This window comes from Manihot esculenta, chromosome 9, assembly GCF_001659605.2.
Source record: "Manihot esculenta cultivar AM560-2 chromosome 9, M.esculenta_v8, whole genome shotgun sequence".
Lineage (NCBI taxonomy): Eukaryota > Viridiplantae > Streptophyta > Magnoliopsida > Malpighiales > Euphorbiaceae > Manihot > Manihot esculenta.
In genome coordinates this window covers 4939814-4963830 of record NC_035169.2, presented here as the reverse complement: position 1 = coordinate 4963830, position 24017 = coordinate 4939814, and the positions used below count along the sequence as shown (strand labels likewise).

The window sequence follows — 24017 nt, the reverse complement described above, 5'->3', positions numbered from 1 at the left end:
TTTTTAAAATATTTTTATAATTTTAAATATTAAAATTTTTTTTATTATAAATAGTTTTCTTAATTATTTGAAATTTATGTTTTAATTTTTAAAGAATTTTAATAATTTTTTTAATTTTTAATTTATTATTTATTTTATATTATTTTAACCAAACAAAATTAATTAAAATTTTTGATAAAATATAATCCTCGAGTAATACGTTGTTTTTCTTATTATTATTATTACATAATAAAGTTATATATATTCAGTTTGATTATTGGTATTTTAATAAAATGTTTTTAATATATTATATTAAATTTAATTAAAAAAAATTATATTTGTTAAAATGAAAAAATAAATTTTATCCTTCCTCTTAATTGATTAATGATTTAATTGACATGCCCAACAAGATAACATTAATATATCACGTGAGACGTGGGCATCTTGAAAACCCAAAGAAGGGTTAAAGGGCAAGAAAATAAATCCAAACATTGACGGATACACGTGGCAGAATTCTGGTGGATTAGGTCAGCGTTTGCATGGAAGAAACTTACGTAGGTTCTAGAGATAGGCCCTAATCGGAGTGGATTATGCCACGTGTCTTTTATCTACAGAACATTGATTGATACCCTGATACGCGTGTGTACTGTGTGACTGGTTCACCACCACAACCTAATTTTGGTGGGGACACTCCCATTGTCTTTCGGCCGACACTTCTAACAAAAATGAAATAAAAGTTTTTCCTTTTTGAAGCCTTTTTGCAGACTAGTCCTCAAAGTTTTGTCCATTTATACCTCTCACCTGAAAGAATTTCAATTTTATCATTTTTCGCCAAGAACAATGAATTCATTTGCGGATATCATCCTTTATTTTTTAAATTCCTATAGTTTCCAATAATTAAAACTCTATAATAAATAATGGGTGTGAATTATAAATTAAACTTTATAGAATATTTTCAAATTAAAATTTTATAAAATACATAATGATTTATGGTTTTGAATGAAAATGTGAAAACACTAAAACTTGAATTCTCATGTTGACAAGTGGGATTAGAACATAATGAGAAATTGCCACGACACTTAAAATACATTCATTCTATTTAACATAATCATTACATTATAGAATGTATCACTTTATAGGTTGTTACAAGTTATATGATTCTGAAAATAATTGTTATCCCATTAAGGAATTCTTTCCTTTTTATTATTATTATTATTATTATTACTTCCCTTATTTTTCTAGATAGTGAAGTTTTCTTTAACATCCGGTCGGTTCTATTTAAAATCAAATTGAATTGAATAAATTAAAAATTAAAATTTTAGTATTTATAAAAATTTAAATTAAATTAATTTTGATTAAAAATCAAATCAAATTGAATTAATTTTATTCGGTTTGATTCAATTTAATTTGATCGGTTTAAATTTTTAATAAATATTTTATTTTTTATATTTTATTTTAATATTTTAAAATTTAATTAAAATATTTTAAGTTTAATATAATTTAATCTTTTTATATTATTAAAAATAATATATTATTATCTATTCGATTTGATTTTTTTAATTTTTTAAATTAAAATCAAATTAAAATAATTAAAAATTTTTAAAATTAAAAATCTAACTAAAATAAATATAAAATCAAATTAAAATTTTAAATTAATTCAATTTAATTTTTTTCATTTAAATCAAATACTACTAATCCCTAAAAATGTCAAAAGTAGTTTGAGTATCTTCATTTCTTAATTAATTATGAAATTTATATTTTTATGACAAAAATAGTTAGTACTAAATTCATCTAATGATTTAAATTTTTGTCAAAATTGATTATTAAAAAATTATATATTTACAAAAAATTGTTCTAAAAAATAAGATTTTAACGAATTAAGTTCCATGAAACTTAATTTTATTTATTTAACTATATATAATTAAATGAAACACAAAGAAAATAAAATCTAATAAAAAATTAAATTCACTTTTAGATTATATAATAAAAACAAAAAATATTAAATTGATCTAAATTTATTTTTAAATTATTATTAATCAATTAAATTATAATACTTTTGGGAGTAAAACAAACAGAAAAAGGAAAAAGGAAGAAGAAAAATCCTGAGCTATGCTAATTGCAATGCACCCTTCATTTTAGACTTAATTACTCTACCAAATTAAGAAATAATTAATAAATTTTCCTCCTCTATCATGTGTGTGATTCATTTTGCTAAATCACAAAAATTAAGCCATCTCCAAATCATCTCATCTCTCAAATAATCCCACTCCGTCATCACTATCCTCTCCACCCTCTCTTAAAGCTAAACTAAACCACCTTTCTCAATGCTAAGTGCTCAAAGACCCACCACCAGCACCGCCACTACCACCGTAGAAACCGATCAACACCACCATGACCAAGACCAAGATCATGAAACTGAACATATCCGTGATATCCACGCTCTAACCCCACCGCAACCGCCTCCTGTATCTCGTAGCCACTGGGAAACTGGCAACCACCACCAGTCATACTCCATGTCCATGAGCAGTGAAGGAGCTTCAAGTGAGAACTTTACTACCATGAGCAGAGAATTCAATGCTTTGGTTCTTGCTGGTTCTGCTATAGGAACCAGTATGAACAACAACAACAACAGTAGCTCTGATCATAATAACGATGATATTCATGGAAACAACTTGTTGGCTATGATTGGAGAAGATGATGTGCCTGAAGAGACTAACCCTTTAGCTATTGTGCCTGATAATACCCCTTTGGCCTTAGACCCCACCTCAAGCTCAAGAAGAGTTGGGAACAATCAGGTGGGGGGCGGCGGCGGCGGCGGGGGTAGTGGTGGTGGTGGGATGGAGGTGTCAGTGCAGAGAGTGAAGAAAGAGGAGGTTGAAACAAAGATATCTGCATGGCAAAACGCCAAGGTTGCTAAGATCAATAACAGATTCAAGAGAGAAGATGCTATAATTAATGGATGGGAGAATGAACAAGTGCAGAAGTCTAGTGCTTGGATGAAGAAAATTGAGGTAAGTTATTATTATTATGGTAATTAGTTAGTTAATTAACTAATTAATTATATAATTTTGCTGTTGATTAACTTTTGAATTGATGTACAAAGGACTTGTGGAATAATTAATTGATTAATTAAAGAGATACCCATCATAATTTCTTAGTTGAATTTTAGAACAAGATCTTCATCAGTTGTATTTATCAAGGTGAAAATGGAGAGTTAGTTGATGGTCAAATGATTGAGTAGATAGAATTTTACCTAATAGAAGAAGGTTTCTGGCTCAATTTTTTCTAATTTTGTACTTATTGCACTGAGAAAAACACAGTTAACTTTTCCACAAGACAAGTGATTTTTGAAACTTGAAGCACTATAATGATAAGTTATGCTCAAATGATAAGGAATTTTTCCTATTGGCTTATTTCTGAAGCTAGTTCTTTCTACTATTTGTTTTTTTTTTTTTTTTTTTTTTGGAGATAAGAAGACTCCAATACCACTGAACTAAATTTTGTATGCGCAGAGGAAGCTGGAGGAGAAAAGGGCAAGAGCCCTTGAGAAGATGCAGAATGAGATAGCAAAAGCACATAGAAAAGCTGAAGAAAGAAGGGCATCAGCTGAAGCTAAAAGAGGAACAAAAGTTGCTAGAGTTCTTGAAATAGCCAATTTGATGAGAGCTGTTGGGAGAGCTCCTGCAAAACGGTCCTTCTTTTGATGAGTCTTAGTTTACTCTATAATACATATTCTTAACTAAAAAAATTACAAAATTAGAAAGAAAAAGAGTGGTGCACAAAATAATTGCCCCCAAAAATTAGGGTGTCTGTATCTTTTGAACTTTAGGGTACCCTACACGAAATGGGGCAATGAAGAGTTTGAACTTTCAAGTGTGTTTATGGTAAGTGCTTGTTGGTTGAAAGTGGTGGAACAAACATTTTGCCTTGTACAGTTATACTGTTTCTTATTCATAGAAACCAAGTTACTAAATGCCAATTAATACTTGTTTTAAAGATAATTAATCAAGATTTTCAGTTTTTGGTTCATCTACCACTCAATGGATAAATTGTTTGTTTATATGCATATGTTCTTGTGAAGGTGCTTTCTGAGAAAGTACATTGGCTCTAGCAATGTTTGTTTCAACTGCATACCCACTTGGTAGTTGTGCTGGGTATTGAACATCCACTATCGGTTCGGTTTGTTCGGTAATATTAGTTATTTTAGTAACGGATTATTGTTCTAGTACAAATAGTAGTAGCTAGCCAAAAATTATATGAAAGAAATTTTTATAGTTTACTCATTCAACCCTTAAATAGGAGTATTTTGGCCATCATAAGAAAACAATGTGTTTGGGAGTTTAATAATTTGAATTTGGGGAAAAAAGAGTATCAATTTAAAATTCTGATCTTTTTGCAATGAGATGGTCTTGTACAATATTGATTTCTTGCCAATGTACAAGTTTCAACATTTACCATCATAGGAATCACTTCAACAAAACCCTTGTAACATTTTTCCTGTATCTGCTCTTCAAATTTAAACTTATAATGACCTGAAACCATGTTTCCAACTAGGTTGTTGAACAATTTTACAGCATCACTGATCACCATGTCGAATCAATTACTGGCTACTAGTCTCTGAAAATGGGTCTTCAATGTAAAACTTGAACTTTTAGGTATCATAGCCCTTATCCTGCAAAAGCGAGAAAAAAATGTCAAGAACAAAATGCACCTAATTTCTCCTTTAACATTCTAAATGAGAAATTGTCCCTACAAGTAATCAAGTACCATGCCCTTGCCTGTTCATGTTTATTGAACCTGTCAACAAATCTGTAGGTTTAGTACTACATTCTAGATGACAGAAATGCAAGCATTTTAAGATGAAAATGTAAATATACACAGACAGATGAATAGATATATGCACAGACAAACCACATCGAGTCGACTGAGAAAATAAATCCCATGCTTGGGAATTAAAATTCATCACTCAAATGAAAAATAGTTTAGCTTTAGCCATCAACAATCTGGAAACTATGTTTCAATCTTTTGCATTTCAACAAATGAGAATTTCATAGCTGTATCTTCAAACAACAGATCAACTTTTTAAATGAGTCTGGGATTTTGTTAGGGATAGGTGGATAACAGTATAATGCAAAACTAAGACCTGAAGATCATCCATGGCGTAACTATTACAAACATGAAAGCACTTTTATATAAAATATCATATTCAGCATCCCAAAAAATATAAAAAACAAAAAACTTGGTTTTTACTGACCGTGATTTGTGTTGTCTCCAAATTTGGAAGAAAAAGATCATATGAGGATATTTTTAATTCACATGTATCAATTTGAAATCTCAGTGCCTGCGCATTATCTCCTCATGACTAATAATGCACATAACTAGTACGGTATTGGGCTATGCAGCTATTTCATGTGATCTTGAGTAAAAGTCCAGCAGTACTAGGTGCATTATAAAGTTGGAAAAGAGAAGATGTTCTTGTCTTGGCTTCCCAACTTCATTATTTTATGCAGAGAAGGTATAAAAAGCAGTTGAAAAGCTAACAGTATGATATTATACAATAAAGAGCACCATGATTAATATAGACTACTAGTGGCCTTTGATGATAAATAAATTGTCATGTAGTTCTTTAATCCACCTAAAATATACAAAAGGAATTAACTGAATCCTACCCAAATCTAACTGTTACAGTCCCAGGTAATGGATCACGTCATGAGACGATGGAAAAAGAAGGAGCTCATCAGAGAGAACTCCTAACACCTCAGACTCGTTAATAAGAGAGTCTTGAAACTCACAATTTTGAAAATAAATTCTGCATGTTTTATTGAATAAAAATAAAACCCAGATTCTAACAATCATAGGACTTCTAATTAAAATAAATGACTAATACAAGTAATTATTTAGATAATAAATTATTAAGATAAGATAATCAAAGTCTAATAACAAATTAATAAGATAACGTAAGATAATAGAGATAAGAAACTAGTAGATAAAATATAATCTATTTGTTATGGATTTGGTCTATCCGTTATCCACAAGATTACTTTCTTCTAGGAAAAGGAGTTTGTTCTCAAGTTCAAAGATAGAATATACAGTCTGAAAATAATTGATATACTCCCATATAACTTCGGATTCAGGATAGTCTTACCAACTAACTAATGCTTTCCAAATTCGGGTGTCTGAATAAAAAACAACAACTTTGTGAATTCATCACATGAGCAAAAATTGATGAGCAATTTGAGGCACCATAGATACCTCCATCCTCTCATTTGCTTATTGACTAAAATTTTACTGACTACTATTCAATCTATCTTGATTCTAGTTCGATCCTTATTGAAGGTTCGAATTAATTCAGAAATTTATTGAGCTAACTCATCCACACGTGCATCACATCGTTGCATAAAGGAATTTAGCTTCTCTTCTAGATTTGTTGAATCACCCATGATGTCCGGCTTTTCTTCCAAGGTTAAATGTTAAGCTATAGTTTCAAACAAAGCTCATATCTCTCTGTGCTCATGACATTATTGTTGATACAATTCTTTAGATACTTAGATATAAAAATCCATTTTTTGTTGTAAACTAGATTGATCTCCTATGACACCTTGCTCTAATACCAACTTGTTAGAGTCTCAGGTCATAGATCGCATCGCGGGATGATTGACAGAAAAGAAGCTCGTTAGTGGAAACTCTTTAACACCTTAGACTCATTTATGAGAGAATCCTAAATCTCAATTGTGTTTGTAATTTTTCTACTTATTTTATTGAATAACAATAAACCCCTTGTACAGTGGAAGTTCATACAATTATAGGACTTCTAATAAAAATAGAAGACTAATACAAGTAATTATTTAGATAATAAATTATTAATATAAGATCATCAAAATTTAATAACAAACTAATAAGATAAGATAATAGAGATAATAAACTAATAGATAAACATAATCTATTTGTTATGGATTTAGTCTATCCATTAGCCATAACACAAACAGACTAGTAATGCTGGTATGATGTTGTTAATTTCCCTTGGGAACAAAATATTTCTGTTCAAATTTTTCACAACATTTGAAGGCATAAATCAATTTTCACAAACCTTGAATTTGTAATTTACAAACTGCCATATGCTTATAACTGAGGCCAGAGAGCAGCACGATCCCACCAATGAGGCTTCAAGCTGATTGGCTGAACACTTAATGTGCATATAATTCAAAGATGTCTCCATTGCACCTAAGCACACTGACATAAGATAATCATTATCCGTATGAGCATCACCAATGAGTAATTTTATTGTATCCCGAAGAATGAGTATCTTGTCCAAGACAGAAAGTCTTCTCCTCACCTTATCATTCAAGCGTTAAAACATAATTATGATCAGTTGAGTGCATGAGTTTTCTCAAGCATGTGAATTAGCTGGAAACATAACTTGCCATTTGGAATCGCAGTATCCTTTCTGAATTAGAAAAATGGCACTACTTACAGGGGGAGGATTTCTTGATAATGGCATCTACTCCATGATTTGAACAGTTGATCCATAAGGGTATCACCCAGAATTGTCTGTACAGATTATGAAGTACTTGCCAATGAATTGTGAGTAAGTCTGCAGGACAGGTGCTCTTCTTTCATATTCATACAAGTTCCGAGATCAGATGAATATCAGCTCTATCATAGTTCCATTTCATCTCATCCCTCAATAGATCCAATCCGGCATAAATTTCTCTACTTTTTGGATGATCTTTGTCACTTGCCACAAAATGGTGTACCTTATTTTCTATCTCAATCCAGCTACAACCTACTTCTTTGCTTAGCTTCAAGTCATTCATAACTGTTCTAACCTTTGCTGCCTCATCTAATATTCTTTCTCCAGCATACATATTTGAAACTAGTATGTAAGAACCAGCCTCAGAAGGTGACAAATCAAGCAAACGTTTTGAAGCCAACTTGCCAAAATTTAAATCACCACATAACTTGCACACATTGACTAAAGTTCTCCAAAGCAGGGTTGAATTTGGAAAGGGGCTTTTGTTAATTATATCCATTGCTTCAGACAAGTGCCCAGCACGACCTAAAAGATCAACCATACAAGCATAGTGCTCAAGTAAAGGTTTAATTCCATATTTTGGCCCCATCACATTGAATAAGCCTAGTCCATCTTGCCACAGACCAGAGTAAGTGCAAGCTTGGAGAATGGACAATATTGTGAGCTCATCAGGAGCAACTCCTTTCTTCTTCATTTCTTCAAATAGCAATAGAGCCTTTTGGCCTTGGCCATGAAGAGCATAAGCAGAAATCATCGCATTCCAAGATATAAAATCACGCCCATTCATAGCCATAAACATTTTATGTGAATCTTCTATGCTTCCACATTTGGCATACATTGTAATCACAGCATTGGCTACAGAAAAATCAGCTTCAAGTCCTGTCTTAATAGCATAAGCATGAAAACTTCTCCCTTTTTGTAATGAAGCTTGATTAGATGACAAACAAAGGAATCGTGAAAAAGTCACAAAATCTGGTTTAATACCAGCTATCCTCAGCTGATTAAACAAAACCATGGAATCTTGTTCATCATTTCCTCTGTCTTCTATAAATCCTGCCAGAATGGCATTGAAAGAAGCAGTACTCTTACTTGAAAGACCATTAAAAAGTATTCTTGCAGACTGCAGCTTCCCAGATTTGGAATATAAATCTATTAAAGCAGTCACAATATTAACATCACTTTTATAACCGAGCTTTATCACCAACCCGTGGATTTGAAGTCCCAATTGCAATTTGTTGTATTCTGAGCAGCAATCAAGAATGGTAGTTAACAAACTAGAGTCAAAGTTTACACCAAGGCAATGCAATTCCATGAATGCATCAACAGCTTTTTCTCCATAGCCACTCCTCGTGTAGCCTGATACAAGGGCAGTCCATGAAATCACATTCCTCTCAGTCATTAGAGAAAACATCCTCTTGGCCTCATCTGCCATTCCATTTTTTCCATACAGGGAAATAATTGCATTTCCAACTGAAGTTTCATTCAGAAAACCATACTTAAAAGCAAGCCCCTGCAATTGCTTACCTTCCTCTACACCTAAATCTCCATTGCACGAGCTAATTATGTTGGTGAATGTATAATCATTTGGCTCCAGACCAGAATTTAGTAAATTTATGAAAACCTTAAAGGCCTTCTTCCCATTTCCGGCCTTTCCACATTCCAAAATCATAAAATTTAGACACCGCACATCTTTACAAGCCATGCAATCAAACACTTTCTCCACATCACCAAAGGGTCCGCTTCTTGCGTACATAGCAATCAAGGAAGTACCAACATAAACATTATGGACAAACCCAGATTTAATGACAAAAGAATGCATCTGTTCCCCCAGTATCTTATCGCCCGAGGTGCTACATGCTTGTAAAATCACAGTGCAAGTATGCTCATTGAACTTCTCCCCGAATTCAAACATATCACCCGCAATACAAAACGCAGATTGAAAATCGTTATCCGCCAAATACCCTTTCATCAATGAAGTCCAAGTAATTGTGTTTCTGACAGGCATTTTGTCGAACACTCTCTGTGCCAAATCTAATCTATTGAATTTTACATAAAGACTAATGAGATTATTGCCTACAAATGCATCGTTTAGAGAGCCAGATTTCACTAGGTAGGCATGAATTGCCTGGCCCAATAAAAAATCTCTAAATTCAGTTGAGATTTTTACAAGCTCAGGCCAGTCACTAAAGAGAAAAGTGTCTTCAGAGGGAAATACACCTGAGCTGGTACAGCATTGGGTTACTTTTAGTTTTGGGTTTTGAACACTGCAATTGGGTAATGGTTTACAAGAGGAGAAGCCAGTGAAGATGGTTTTGGATGATTCTGGTTTAAATGGAAGGAACAAATGCTGGGGTTTTGAAAGACAAGGAAGTGAAATGGGAGGAAGAAGGATAGTCATTGCATAACTCCCAATTCAAGGAGATGGAAAATCAATCAAATTAGTAAATAAAAGATGCAAAATTGCAAAATGACAAAATCAAGAATTCAATAAATCCCAGGACTTAGCATCTCATCTCCAGAACTAAAATATGAAAATGTCTGGGTCCAGGGTTTCGGTCAAATGTACAGGAAACCAAATTTAAGAATGTGTAAAAATTAAAATGATATAGTATTATCAACTAATCTATTCAGTTTGATATTAATAAAATTTTTTATTAAAATTAAATTAAATTATTAAATTATTTAAAAATTAAAATTAAATCGAAAAAAATATATAAAATCTAATTGAAGTTCTAAATTGATTTAATTTGGTATGTTATTTCAGTTTGAACCAGCAAAGGTATTGAAAGTGGGCGTTTGGATCTCTAACCTTTTCCTGACTTAATTTTCCGAGTAAATGAATTTTGAAGGCTTTCAACTGTTTTTTGAGCTGCTTAATCCCCCAAAGGCCCTCCAAATGGATTCTGAGCTGGGGCTTAAAGCCCTAAGCTTGGGCTCTCGTGATATGGCACCCAACTGTATGGACCCATTTGGGATTTACTGGTCTTAGCTCATCTAGACCCAAATGCTACATCATTTTCTATATTTTAAAATTTAAATTAATAAAATAATAGCAATTTGCACTCAGAAGAATTAATATGTTAATAAGCGCATTTGAATAAATTTAAGAAATTTCAGTTCTATTTCTTCAATTTCAATCTCCATTTCAAAAAAATAATAATAATAGCAATTTAATTTTATATTTAAATTCTTTTTATAATTTCATTTAAATATTTAATCAATTACACCTCATTATCTATTTAATCGATTCGAGATTATTATCGAAAGAAAATTGATTGGAGTTATTATATATCATGTCTTGAAATATTTTTGGTAAAAACGTCATGACATTTTGAAGAAAAAGAATTCATAAACCCAGAAAATAGCATAAACAATAGATTGAAATGGTCAAATATTTTTTTGTCCTGTTAGGAAAATAGAAGTTCAGGCAAAGAGTTAGCTCACCAAGAAGCTTAGGAAACTACCTATATGATTTGTTAAAAACAAATCAATTTTCAACAGCAAAGGGATTAATTGGTGATGGCAGAAAAGACTAAAGGAGCCGTCCGTCCTGCCAACTACCTCACATATGCATGTATCCGTTGATGGTTAGCAAGTCCACGTCCTATTTTAATTTCTTAATAAAATCCACGTAACTAATTTTTAAAATTAATCTGAATTAAAATATATTAAAAATCTAAATATATAAAAAAAAATTAACAACTAAGCACAAATTTATCATGTTGGATTATTTATATAATAAGATTATATTTATAAGAATAAATCAATATGAATCAAATTAGTTTGACTCAATTTAATTCAATCTGTTAAATTTTTTAATAATGTTTTTATTTTTAAAATTTTTATTTTTAATATTTTAAAGTTTAAATTTTAATAAAAATCTAATTTTTCAATATTATTAAAAAGACATAATAATACTAAGTAATTATTTTAATTTGATTTTATTAAAATTTATAAAAAATATAAAATAAATCGAATTAAAATAAATTTTTAAAAATTAAAACTTAATTAAATTTAAATAAATATAAAATTAAATTAAAATTTTAAATTATTTTAATTTAAATAAAATAAATTAAATAAATGAATATTCGATCGATTTGGTTAAAAATGAACCTAATCGAATAAATCAAAAATTAAAATTTTAATATTTATAAAAATCAAATTAAATTAATTTTAATCAGATATTAAATCGAATCGAACCAGTTTAATTCGATTCAGTTTGATCGATTTGAATTTTTAATAAATTTTTAATTTTTATATTTAAAATTTAATTAAAATATTTTAATTTTAATATAATATAATCTCTTTATATTATTAAAAATAGTATATTATTATTAATTAATTTAATTTTTTTATTAAAATTGAATTAAATTTAAATAATAAAAAATTTTAAAATTAAAAATTAAATTAAATTAAAATTTTAAATTAATTTAATTTTATTAATTTTTCTCATTTAAATCGAAAACTGACGAAGGACTTTGAAAATTAAAATTTTGTTATTTATTTGATGGAGAGTCAATCAATGACGTGAATGACTACTCCATCTCTCTAAACCATAGACTTTTTGTACTTGCATATAAATACAAATTAAGCAAAGGTAGGCATCTTCCATCACATGCCAATTAATACAGTTGACTTCAAATGGGTATAGATTATTGACATTACCGTCCAGGAAAAAAAAATCCATTTTTAAGTTTAATTTTTTTAGATTTATCTGAATATTATTCCATCATATTTAGCAATTTAATTCATATATTTTTAATACTAAATAATTTAATTTTTAAGTTTCTATTTTATTAATAAAATAATAATTTTGTTAAATTTATGTAATTAAATAACCCTTTAATAATCATATTTTTTTAAAAAAGAAAATAAATAATAGTACACACAATTAGAAAAAAAAATGTTTGAAAATAAAATTAAGAATTTTTAGGGACAATAATTCAGTGGATGTGATTGATTTTAATGAAGGGTTGAGAGACAAGTGTGTGGTGAACAAGTATGAAAGATTCTTCTTCACATTACCACACACCATTATTGACCTAATTTTCCAACCAACAACATGAAATTAAAGAAAAGAGATTCATTTTCTATGGAGTATATGAAAAATGAAGCTTCCTTCTTTACTATGTTATATATTATTCATGCTTCCCCTTATTTACCCTAGACTTCAATGTCTATAAAGAGAATAAAAAAATAGAGTATTTCTCATTTCAATTTTATTTCTTTATTTTTTTCATTTTTTTTAAAAAATATTATAAAAATAATAAAAATAAATAATAATAAAAATTATTAATTAAATTATACAAAAATAATTAATAAATAAATTATCAATTATTTATCGACTATATGAAATAAGGAAGGTTTATCTATGAACTTATGTAGCTATTTTTTACAATTTTTTTTAATATAAGAAGTTGTCTATTATTCTTTCTGTTTGGTATTATTGGCATTGGGTTTATGAACATTCCATTGGATTTGTTCTCCTTCTGTCATTTATTCAATGTGACAAAATTTAATGGTATGATGGATTTACTATTTATTCTTCCGTTATTATTATTATTCAAAAATTAATTTTTATATTTTTAAAAATTTATTAAAATAATTTTATCAATAAAATATTATTTTCATTTTTTTATTAAAAATAAATAAAATAAGAGAAAAAATTTTTAAAATTTAATTTTATGCTTATGATTAACAAATCAGTTCTTAAATTTTAAAAAATTTATTAAAATATTCTTATATTTTCTCTTCATTAATAAAATAGTTCATCATTCTCATCTTTTTCCTTATAAGGAAGAGGAGAAGAAAAAGAAAAAGAACACGTAGCACTGAATTAATGTTACATAGAGGATCATTGCATTAACCATTTTTATGCAAAATCCAATTTCAATAGCATTCTTCTTAAAAACTCCCAATTGACTTGATTATAGGCTTTACTTAATGTCTATTTTAAGAGTCATATCATCATATTATCACATTGTCGTCCTATTCGTAGAATGAATCAATTCAAAAACAACCAATATATTATCTGTAATCATTCGTCCAAACACAAAAGCATATTGGTCACAAAAGCATATTGATCGCAAAATATGATTTTGGGTAGAATCATTTTTAATTGATTGGCCAATACTTTTAAAATCAATTTATAAATCACATTACATAAAACAATAGGTCTATAATCTTTTTAAGAAACCGCCCAACCAAACATAATTCATAATTTTCAGATGTTTCAACCTGAACAGAAGCAGGGATAACTAACTCGACTTCCTAATCATCAAAGATAAATAGTGTAGCAATATGACTTTTTATGAAAAACAACAAACACACAAAAGCAAATGACTGCTTTTCCTTCCCATTAAAAAGTATGCATAAAAATAATTTTCATTTCATTAAACACTAGTCTTGATGCTCTTACTAGTCCTATCTTATAAGACAAGGTAACATTAATTATGGCTTGACTATAAGACAGACTATGGCCCTTCTAGAAAGGAAAGTGTGGAAAAAAAAAATTAAAGAAACTTCTTCTCTTTCAAAAGACAATGTTGCACTTCTAGAAATAAAACACCACTTGAGAAAAAAAAGTTGCCAAAGAAAATTATTATCTCTGCAACATATAGATTTTCTCTTAAACTAAAATTGAATTTTTTTTATTATATAATTATTAATCATAATCTAGAGGCATAAAGAGTTAAGAAAGCCCACAGAGTGGAAGTTTCAAAGATGCAAATTCCAATTTGATACCCAAACAATTTCATATGTTCACATTTAAAAGTTTTGATTTATTTGGACTACATTAATAATATTAAAATCAATATTATATAAATTTATCTTTTGTCTGACCAATGAAATAGATTAGCTTTATTCTCTCTCTGTGGTGCTTTAATTATTTAGGTTTGAATCCACCCTTGTTTCTTGCTAACCCTACCAAAATTCAAACTTTAAACTCCCTCTCTTCTTTTTCTCATGCCATTGTACCCATCGCTTCTTCTATTCATCTTTTCTCATATATTCCATTGCTCATAGATTTTGCTCACCTTTTGGTCTCTATGGATCTTTGCACAACTTGTGCAAACAATGCTCAATTGGGTATATTTTATTTTATAGCAAAAAGAATAATCGATAAAAAAAACTTATTTAACAAAAGTATCGAGTTGAAACTTATTTATTAAGATTTAGTAATTTTACAATTCAAAATTATGTCTGATTATTCTTTTATTAAAAAATTAATTACAATTAGAATGATATATCGGAATTAAATATAATTTAAATTCACATCTAATCTTAATTTTCGACTTTAATTTTGAGTTGCGTCCATTTTTAAATTTATAATTTAAGTTACTATTAATTTTAATAGTAATGCGTCAATCCGATTACAATTTACCATCACGACTAAATATTATCGCAATTTGAAATCGTGACGATCTAAAAGAATCACCTTTGAATAAATAGATTTCAACATTAGTGAATAAGTTTTAATTATAAAAAATCACATTTTGGTCATTCACTCCTATAGCGCAATGGGATAATTACTTATGCAATATTTTAATTTTATTTCTATTTGTACATTGATTTTAATTAATATAAATGAAAAAAAACTCTTTAATTGTAATAAATAAAAAATTAAATAAAGAGCATCTTTAAAAAGAGGTCATAAGTGTTTGCACATTTTGCAATTATATTGCCCTTTGGCATTGAGATATCTTGGCTTCCCTTCAAAGCATAAATGTTTATTTTTGACCTAATGGAGTGCATACTCTAATCACTTTATAATATTTTTTTTATTAAAAGAGATCATTAAATTTTGTGAATGCGATTTAATTTGGTGATAAGTGTATCTGAGTAAATTTAAGAGATTTTAAGTTTTATTCTCTTAATTTTTATTTTAAAAAAAAATTGTGAATGTAAAATTTATTATAAAGTAAAATTTAGTTAATAGTTATCGTTTAAAAGTTAAAAATATAAATAATTCAAAAAAATTTTTTTTTTTTTTTATGGCTTTCGACTGCAAAAATTCATACATAGTTACCAAGTCAACGGTCAATGGATTTACATAATAAAATATATTTACAGGTCAAGTCTTCTTCTCCTTCTTAATTTATTAATCTACAAACAAATAATCATATGGAAAACGTGTTGTTATTTGATTTTTATATATATATAATTAGATTTTGCTTTATCATGATTATAATGAGTTTGAGTTCTAATTTATATATAAATTTTAATAAATTTAATATGATAACTTTATTTATCTACTTGCACGATTTATTTAATAAAAGTAATGTGTGAAAATAAAATTAGATTATTATGTTTATTTAATTATTTTTAAATCAGTAATTTATTATTTAATTTATATAATATATAAACACTCTATTAAAATATTTTTAATGTATTAAAAAAATTATTGACTCGTCATTTATTAATTTTAAATATTAAATATTCTGTTATTTAATTTTTATAGTTAAGCATTATTTTCATATAAAAATCGTTTTTTTCTTTGAATTGGAAAAATCAGAGTTTGTATTAAATATTATATTCAATATAATTTCTAATTAAATTGAATAAATTTATTAAAATTTATATTAAGAAATAAATCCATTGATTTTTGAAGTGAATTTTTAATTAATTTAATTTTTTAAAATTTAATTTTGAATTTAAATTATATTGATCTGATTTTAATTTCGCACTAGAAATAGACTGGGTTTATTTGGTAATGCGAAGACGTAGACTTCTAGAAGATGACGTCACCTCCAAAACGGCCAAACGGCTAAAACCGAGTTATAACTTTTTCAGCTAAAAGCACCACCGTGTCGGTTAAGGATGTTGACTGAGAACCATTTCAACGAATTTACAATCTTACCCACAATTCATTTTCCATTCCCTGTTCGGTAACTACTTTTTATAAATAACGCGTTTTTAATTCTTATTAATTAAAAAGCCACTTCTTTTATGTAATGATTTATTATTTTTTAATTTATATTAAAAATAAATTTATTAATTTTAAAATTAATTTAGAAATTATATTTGGATTACATAATAATAATAAATTTTAAAAAATTATATTTAAATTAATATAATTTTTATAATTGGATATAAATATTTAATTTAGCATTTCATCAAATTTATATTGGATGTATTTTTTAAAAAAATAATTTATATTAATTTTTTTATTCTAGACATGAAATTAGATTCTATTGATTTTCACATTCTTGATATTTTTTGAATTGATATGGGAGTGATGATGAAGAAGGTGACCACAAAAACCCAAAATGATGATAGAAATGAAGATGATTGTGTTGCTAATACTCTTGAATGGCATTGATGAAAGTTCATTAACCCCTTCAAATTATACTTGTCTTCTAGTCAAAATACATCACCGTTTTCACTGTTTGCATTCCATTATTTAGCAGTGAATATGTGACTAAAACTAGCAGTATTATGTTCAGAAAAAAAGTAATCAAATTAAATTAATTTAAAATTTTATTTATTTTAATTTAGTTTAATTTTTAATTTTAAATTATTTTAATTTAATTTTAATAAAAAATTAAATTGAATCGATTAATAATAATAATATAATATTTTTAATACTATAGAAAAATTAGATCATATTAAAAATAAAGTATAAAAAATAAAAAAATTTATCAAAAATTCAAACGATCAAATCGAACTGAACTGAATCAATCTGATTCAGTTCAATTTAATTTCTAATTAAAATCAATTTGATTCAATTTTTATAAATACTAAAATTTTAATTTTTGATTTATATGATTTAATTTGATTTTAAATCGAATTGACTAATTACTGATCATAATTATAAATATTAAAATTAAAATAAAAATAATTATAAAATTTATTAATTCAATTATAAAAAATATATATTGAATCCTCACATACTTTTGATAGCAAAGCCTGTAGCAAATACAGATTAATACATATAAGTAAATCTGTGAGATTTTATATTTTATTCTCTAATTTTTAATCTCTAATTTCTATTTAAAAAAATTAATAAAATAAATTATTGATTATTTAAAATATTAATTATTGAATTATGAACCATTTATTAATAAAATTTCATATATTTTTACTTGAATTATGAACCATTTATTAATTATTCAAATTTTCTTACAGAAAGTTTAATGGGTTCATACTATTGTATTTAAGTAAAGTATTTATGAAATTTTGGTATTTATCAATCAAATTAAATAATTAATATTAATTAATGATTATATATAGTAAAAAAAACTATAAATAGGGAAGAAAGTGGTGTATGAACGAGGGAATCCTGAATGAGAAAAAAGAAGAGAGAGAGAAATTAAAGTGGATATTTTGGGAAAATTCAGAGACAATCACTCTCACCCTCCTCTTTCTTTCTTTCTCTTTTCCAAGAAAGGGGGAGAAAACAAAATCAAAATCAATAAACAATTGCATAAAACAAGAAATTTTGTCAAGAGAAAGGAAGGAAGGAAAAAGAGGTTAGAGAGGGAAGTCTCTGGGAAAGAGATTTGACCTCTCTTTCTCTCTCCTCCTCCTCCTCTTTGAATCAATCCAATCTTCCTTTTGAATTCTTCTTCATCTTCATATTCATGATCATGTCTCTTGCCTTGTAAATTCCTTTCTTTAAATTTATTCCCCACCTCCTAAGCTTATATTTCTGGTCTCAATTCTCTACCTTTGTTGTTCACACTTGCCTTCATGTATTTTTCTCTTTTGCTGATCTATAGTTTTCCTAGAAAGTCAAATTCTTCATTTTCCGTTTCACTTATTCTCCTGAGATTTGATAATTTATAGCTAGATATTGGATCTTCTTTCATAATTACATATACCCATTTTCTTCTTTTTATCAAATCGTCAGATTTTGACTGAAAAGATTTCGCTTCAAATCCAAACACCATCTCACCAGGAGCCACAGAAATCCAAACAAACAAGAAATTCTCTCGTCAAATTTATATCTTTTTTAATTTCTGATTCATGGGTAATTGCTGTTTGACCCCGTCAAGAGCTGTAAATCACGATAATAAGAAGAACAAGAAGAAACAAAATCCGTTTGCTGTCGATTATGGTCACAGCAATGGAGTCCAGCACAAACTCACCGTCTTAAAAGACCCAACAGGGCGAGAAATCGAGCAAAGATATGAGCTAGGCCGAGAGCTCGGTAGAGGTGAATTTGGAGTCACGTATTTGTGTACGGACAAGGAGACTGGAGACAATTTTGCCTGCAAATCAATCTCTAAGAAGAAGCTGAGAACAGCAGTAGATATCGAAGATGTGAGGAGAGAAGTACAGATCATGAGGCATTTGCCTAAGCATCCTAATATTGTGAGTTTGAAGGACACATATGAGGATGATAACGCAGTGCATCTGGTGATGGAGCTGTGCGAGGGTGGCGAGTTGTTTGATAGAATCGTGGCTAGAGGGCATTACACCGAGAGAGCTGCTGCTGCTGTTACAAAGACCATTGTGGAAGTTGTTCAGGTAAGAACCCTTTTTTTTCTCCTCCTTTTGATTTGGGGATTAGATCTTTTGTTGCTTTTGATCTTCAATTTACGTGGGTATTGGCCAAACGAGAGGGATCTAATTGGAGGCTTCTACCTATTTTGATGAAATATGATGTTTGCTCTTCCTGAGTGTAGGTCCCTAGGACTGATCCGGAAATTTAATTGAGAAAAATCTGATAACTTGGATGTGATTAATGGAAAATTATCTGATTGAATTATGGAGTTTTTGTTGTTTAGAGGTAATTTGTTTTGAAGAATATACATGGCAAAGGCAGATGATATGATTCTAGTGATCTGCAAATTTGACTTCTATTGTATGGGTTCCTTTTCTATAGACTTCCTATTCTCCAAGTTCCCTTTTCCTCTTGTGCTTATTTTGTGTATCGTCCCTTATTAGCCTTATTTATTATGTCCTCTTATCACTTTTGTATTGTTGTTGAGAGCTGGGAATCCATAAAAGGCCGAATAAAATTCTGGGAAATGGTAGAATTTGCTATAAGTTATTAATTTCATGTCAATTTGGTCTATTTTATCATACTTTTATTGGAGTCGTGGCTAATAGAGAGTTGATTCCCTGTTTATGTAGCATGCTAAATGCTGAAGTTATATAACATCCCAACAGAGACTTTTTATTTGATTTGCAGTGTATTTCTTATTGATTCTAATTATATTTTGTTGTCTGCCAGATGTGCCATAAGCATGGAGTGATGCATCGGGATCTAAAACCTGAGAACTTTTTGTTTGCAAACAAGAAGGAGACTGCAGCTTTGAAGGCAATTGATTTTGGATTGTCAGTGTTTTTCAAACCCGGTAATGCCACTATTATTACCTATAGTATTTTGTGATTCCACCTTTTAGCCACAATGAGTGGGTGTTCACCTTCCATGTACATATGCTGAAGTTTGATTACTTTCTGCAGGTGAAAAATTCAATGAAATTGTTGGAAGTCCATACTACATGGCTCCTGAGGTGTTAAAGAGGAATTACGGCCCAGAAGTAGATGTCTGGAGTGCAGGTGTCATACTTTACATCTTACTTTGTGGTGTCCCACCTTTCTGGGCAGGTTGGTATCTTGTGTTTTGGTTAGAGAAAAAATAATTTCTAAATGTCAGGAAAGTTTTATTAAGTGCATGAGAAAAAAATGCTGATACGTAAATGCAAATGCATTTGTATTCATACAGAAGAAACCAACTTGATGTTGATCTGTACAAACATTTGAGGAAGACATGTTCCTCTAATTATATAATCTTCTCATCTCCCTTTCATATCCATCGCAATCTCTGAATGGCCAAGAAATCACCACCCACTTGGTTATTGACAATGTAAATTGAAAAAGTCAGAATGGCCTCTCATCTAAAATTGATGTATCATGAATTTATTATCTGAAAATCTGAGTTCCTGTTTTGGATCATTAATGTCTTTTAGCTCCAAAACACATCAGATATGACCTTCATTAGAGGTTATTATTCATTGAACTATCCACATCCTACATGGGGCAGCATATCATGCATAGTCTACAATACTCATGTTTTGCATCTGTTTGTGCAAGTTAATGAAAAAAAAATGATAAATAGGGTTTAATTGAACTGTTAAAACTTCTATGTTAAAAAAATCTTTCATAAATAAATTATTTGCATCTGTTCCCGTATGAGATCTCATAATTTCTCCTCCTTAACTATGCAGAAACTGAACAGGGGGTTGCACAGGCAATCATTAGGTCTGTTCTAGATTTTAAAAGGGATCCTTGGCCAAAGGTTTCTGATAATGCCAAAGACCTCGTGAAGAAGATGCTTAATCCTGACCCAAAGCGTCGGCTTACAGCACAACAAGTGCTAGGTAAAGTTGGATTCTGATGAAATGGGTGCCTTGTGTTTATGGAGCTTATATTGCTTACAGCATCAAGTGACTACGCTTGAAATTTCCCAAAATTGATAGTTGCTTGTTCTTTGAGTGCAGATCATCCTTGGTTGCAGAATGCAAAGAAGGCGCCTAATGTTTCATTGGGTGAAACAGTGAAAGCAAGGCTCAAGCAATTCTCTGTAATGAACAAACTCAAGAAAAGAGCTCTTAGGGTAATGTCTTGAATCTTTGCTTTCCAATTAAAAGAAACCTTTATTTTTCCTTTTGTTTTGATGCCAAGTTTAGTTCATTTCCATCCTTATAATTCATTTGTTAATTCTTTTCAATTTCAAAATAACAGGTAATAGCTGAGCATTTGCCAGTAGAGGAAGTTGCTGGCATAAAGGAGGGCTTCCAAGTGATTGATACAAGCAATAAAGGCAAAGTTAACATTGATGAGCTAAGAATTGGGTTGCAGAAACTAGGTCATCAGATCACTGAAACTGATCTTCAAATGCTAATGGAAGCTGTAAGTGCTTATAATATCTTTGATTGCAAAAAGCTTTTATACATGCTTATGTACTGTTCTTTTAATGAGAACTTGCACTTGGGTCTCAGAAAATTTGTTCTGAACAAGCTTTTTATAATTTTTTTACAGGGTGATGTAGATCGTGATGGGCATCTGGACTATGGGGAGTTTGTGACCATTTCTGTTCATCTAAGAAAGATGGGCAACGATGAACACCTTCGCAAAGCCTTTGAATTCTTTGATAAAAACCAAAGTGGGTATATAGAAATCGAAGAGCTAAGAGATGCCTTGGCTGATGAAGTAGATCAAAACAGCGAAGAGATCATTAATGCTATCATTCATGATGTGGACACAGATAAGGTTGGTCCTACTTTCTTGTCAATTGGTCAGCTTTTAGTTCTATAGCATATGCATTTCCAAGTTTCTGCGTTTGCATAGGCATGCTCATGCAGATCTATGCTAAAGTTATTTCATCTTTGCGAATACACATACAGAGACGACATGGGATATCTAGAATTAGTGTTCTTATGCAGCCTAATCAATCTCATTTCCCTTTATGCCTCGCAGAATTCTCAGTTCACTTCGTATTTTGCATTCTTGAATTCGCCTGATATTTTCTTTAAAACTTGCAGGATGGAAGAATAAGTTACGATGAGTTTGCCACAATGATGAAAGCTGGTACAGATTGGAGAAAAGCATCAAGGCAGTATTCACGCGAGCGGTTCAATAGTCTGAGCCTCAAGTTAATGAAGGATGGCTCATTACAGCTGAACAATGAGGCCAGATAACTCAACATGAGAGGATCATGACTCATTGAAAAGGCTAAAAGTACACTATTTGTTTGTTTTTTTTTTCAGATTTTCTCCTATCTTGTTCTATTTTTAATTCTTGGTCCCTTTTGCAAAATCTTTTTAGTAATTAGAATTTGTTGGTTTGGAATGTTCTTTGTAAATGTAGTTATTAAATTCCATCAAATTAATTAACTGGCTTTTGTTTACATGAAAAAACTTTGATTTAATTGAGATTATTTTAGTTATTAGTTATTAGTTATAGTAGTTAACAAGTATTAAATGCTATAACCACTTCCTCAACTATAAAATAGAGTTAGTTTAATATTAAGTGCATCTGAGTAAATATGAAAGGTTTCGGTTTTTTACTCCTTCAATTTCTAAATTTCATTTAAAAAAATAAAAAATTACCAAAGTTACTTTGAAAGAGAGCTCTCTCTCTCTAGCACTTTTCTCTTACCTCTCTGTTCGAAAATGGTGGAAGGAATCTCTGTGTTATAATAAATCGATAAAAATAAAACAAAGTTGATGTTTAGTTTTGTTTTCCAGTGGAATGCTTGCATGTACCTTCTTTCCTCTCCAACGAAGGATTTCAAGGGTTGTAGCTACCATTGGCTGGTCGTTGAAAATGGATCATTTGCCCTTCTCTCCTCCTGAATGCACCATATCTGCCTACCGATATTCTAGCATTGGCTCAAGTCCCAATTTTATTGGGACTAGTTGCAGTCATCTCTTCACCCTTAGGGAAAAGCGATGGGGTGATGGTGAGGGAAGCTTGCTTCAATCATTGATCTCAAATCAGCCCGGCGACAGTATAGGGACGATGGGAAGATGAGCATCTAAGAAGATGGGAATCCAGGTCGAAAACCAGTGGACTTATGGTGTTTGGTTTAGACAAGGATTGTGATTGTAAGAGTATCTTATTTCAATTGACGTAAGCATTGTAATTTATTAACATAAAATTATTTAATTTTTTTTATTAACATAAAATTATTTAATTTTTTTTATTAACATAAAATTATTTAAATATTAAGAAAATAATTTGAGTGGATGGTATATTACAAAAATATTAAATATTTGAAAAAAAAACTATATTAACTACATTTCTTTAATTAGTATGAAAAAAAAAATCAATATAGCCTATAAATATATGCATATTTTTTTCTTATTCTTCTCAAATTATTTTTGAGATTTTAATTTATTTATTAATTTTATATCCCAAATAACACAAGTTATTTGATTTTTTTAGTAAGCAATTTAAGTGGAAAATATATTAAAAAAAATAAAATTTATTATTTTAATTATATTCTATTATATAATAAGAATAAATACCACTTTATCTGTATGAGAACAGGAAATATTAAATATTTGCTAGTTATGATATGAAAAATTAATTAAGATCAGTCATCTTCTTTCAAAATCATTTGAAATTAACAATTTAGCAAGATTTTAATTTGATGGGTTTTTTTTATTAATTTTCTTATTTAAAAGAAAAAAATTTTATTTTTTTAATTTAACAAAATTTTCATTTAAAAAATTAAATATATATAATTTTATAAGAATTTATTTAAATTCTTTATGTTATAAAATGAATTGTTGATTTTTATTTAGTCTGTTGTCCCTATAAATAGAAAATTTTTATTTAATCTTATAAAAACACTCATTAATTAATTGTTAGATTTCAAAAAAATATATTAAAATATTTATAAAATTTTATTAATTAGTCTTTAGACATTAAATATTTTATTATTTAATTTTTATGATATAAAAAAATTATTATTAGTTAATTTTTTAATTTTATAAAAATATCTATTAATTAATCATTTCAAATTCAAATTCAAAACCGATTAAAATTA

General features: G+C 28.9%; 3 protein-coding genes across 5 annotated transcripts; 2 read left to right on the top strand and 1 right to left on the bottom strand.

The window, feature by feature from the left end:
• Positions 1-2122: 2122 nt before the first annotated feature.
• Positions 2123-4008, top strand: LOC110621974 (remorin 4.2). The gene is made up of 2 exons (XM_021766294.2): positions 2123-2990; positions 3492-4008. The coding sequence occupies exons 1-2, from the start codon at positions 2304-2306 to the stop codon at positions 3681-3683; spliced, it is 879 nt and encodes a 292-aa protein (XP_021621986.1). The 5' UTR covers positions 2123-2303; the 3' UTR covers positions 3684-4008.
• Positions 4009-4350: 342 nt separating this feature from the next.
• Positions 4351-10086, bottom strand: LOC110622108 (pentatricopeptide repeat-containing protein At5g27110). 2 transcript variants are annotated; one of them, XM_021766498.2, is made up of 3 exons: positions 7451-10086; positions 7067-7209; positions 4351-4651 (listed from the first exon to the last, which is right to left on the bottom strand). In XM_021766498.2, the coding sequence occupies exon 1, from the start codon at positions 9906-9908 to the stop codon at positions 7599-7601; it is 2310 nt and encodes a 769-aa protein (XP_021622190.1). In that variant the 5' UTR covers positions 9909-10086; the 3' UTR covers positions 4351-4651; positions 7067-7209; positions 7451-7598. The 2 variants fall into 2 exon arrangements, with proteins under 2 accessions (XP_021622190.1, XP_021622189.1); XM_021766497.2 differs by having other exon boundaries at positions 7067-10086.
• Positions 10087-17791: 7705 nt separating this feature from the next.
• On the top strand, positions 17792-23146 carry LOC110622829 (calcium-dependent protein kinase 32). 2 transcript variants are annotated; one of them, XM_021767498.2, is made up of 9 exons: positions 17792-18982; positions 19692-19815; positions 19925-20068; positions 20689-20841; positions 20962-21077; positions 21206-21373; positions 21503-21733; positions 22006-22201; positions 22711-23146. In XM_021767498.2, the coding sequence occupies exons 1-8, from the start codon at positions 18479-18481 to the stop codon at positions 22159-22161; spliced, it is 1596 nt and encodes a 531-aa protein (XP_021623190.1). In that variant the 5' UTR covers positions 17792-18478; the 3' UTR covers positions 22162-22201; positions 22711-23146. The 2 variants fall into 2 exon arrangements, with proteins under 2 accessions (XP_021623190.1, XP_021623189.1); XM_021767497.2 differs by lacking the exon at positions 22711-23146 and having other exon boundaries at positions 22006-22312.
• The last annotated feature ends 871 nt before the right edge of the window (positions 23147-24017 follow it).

Bases quoted from the DNA above. Each gene is read 5' to 3' on its own strand.
- LOC110621974 (XM_021766294.2), top strand. From the start codon at position 2,304: ATGCTAAGTGCTCAAAGACCCACCACCAGCACCGCCACTACCACCGTA. The intron at 2,991-3,491 runs GTAAGTTATTAT...TTGTATGCGCAG, and splicing joins CTTGGATGAAGAAAATTGAG to AGGAAGCTGGAGGAGAAAAG.
- LOC110622108 (XM_021766497.2), bottom strand. From the start codon at position 9,908: ATGACTATCCTTCTTCCTCCCATTTCACTTCCTTGTCTTTCAAAACCC.
- LOC110622829 (XM_021767498.2), top strand. From the start codon at position 18,479: ATGGGTAATTGCTGTTTGACCCCGTCAAGAGCTGTAAATCACGATAAT. The intron at 19,816-19,924 runs GTAATGCCACTA...TACTTTCTGCAG, and splicing joins GTCAGTGTTTTTCAAACCCG to GTGAAAAATTCAATGAAATT. The intron at 20,069-20,688 runs GTTGGTATCTTG...TTAACTATGCAG, and splicing joins TGTCCCACCTTTCTGGGCAG to AAACTGAACAGGGGGTTGCA.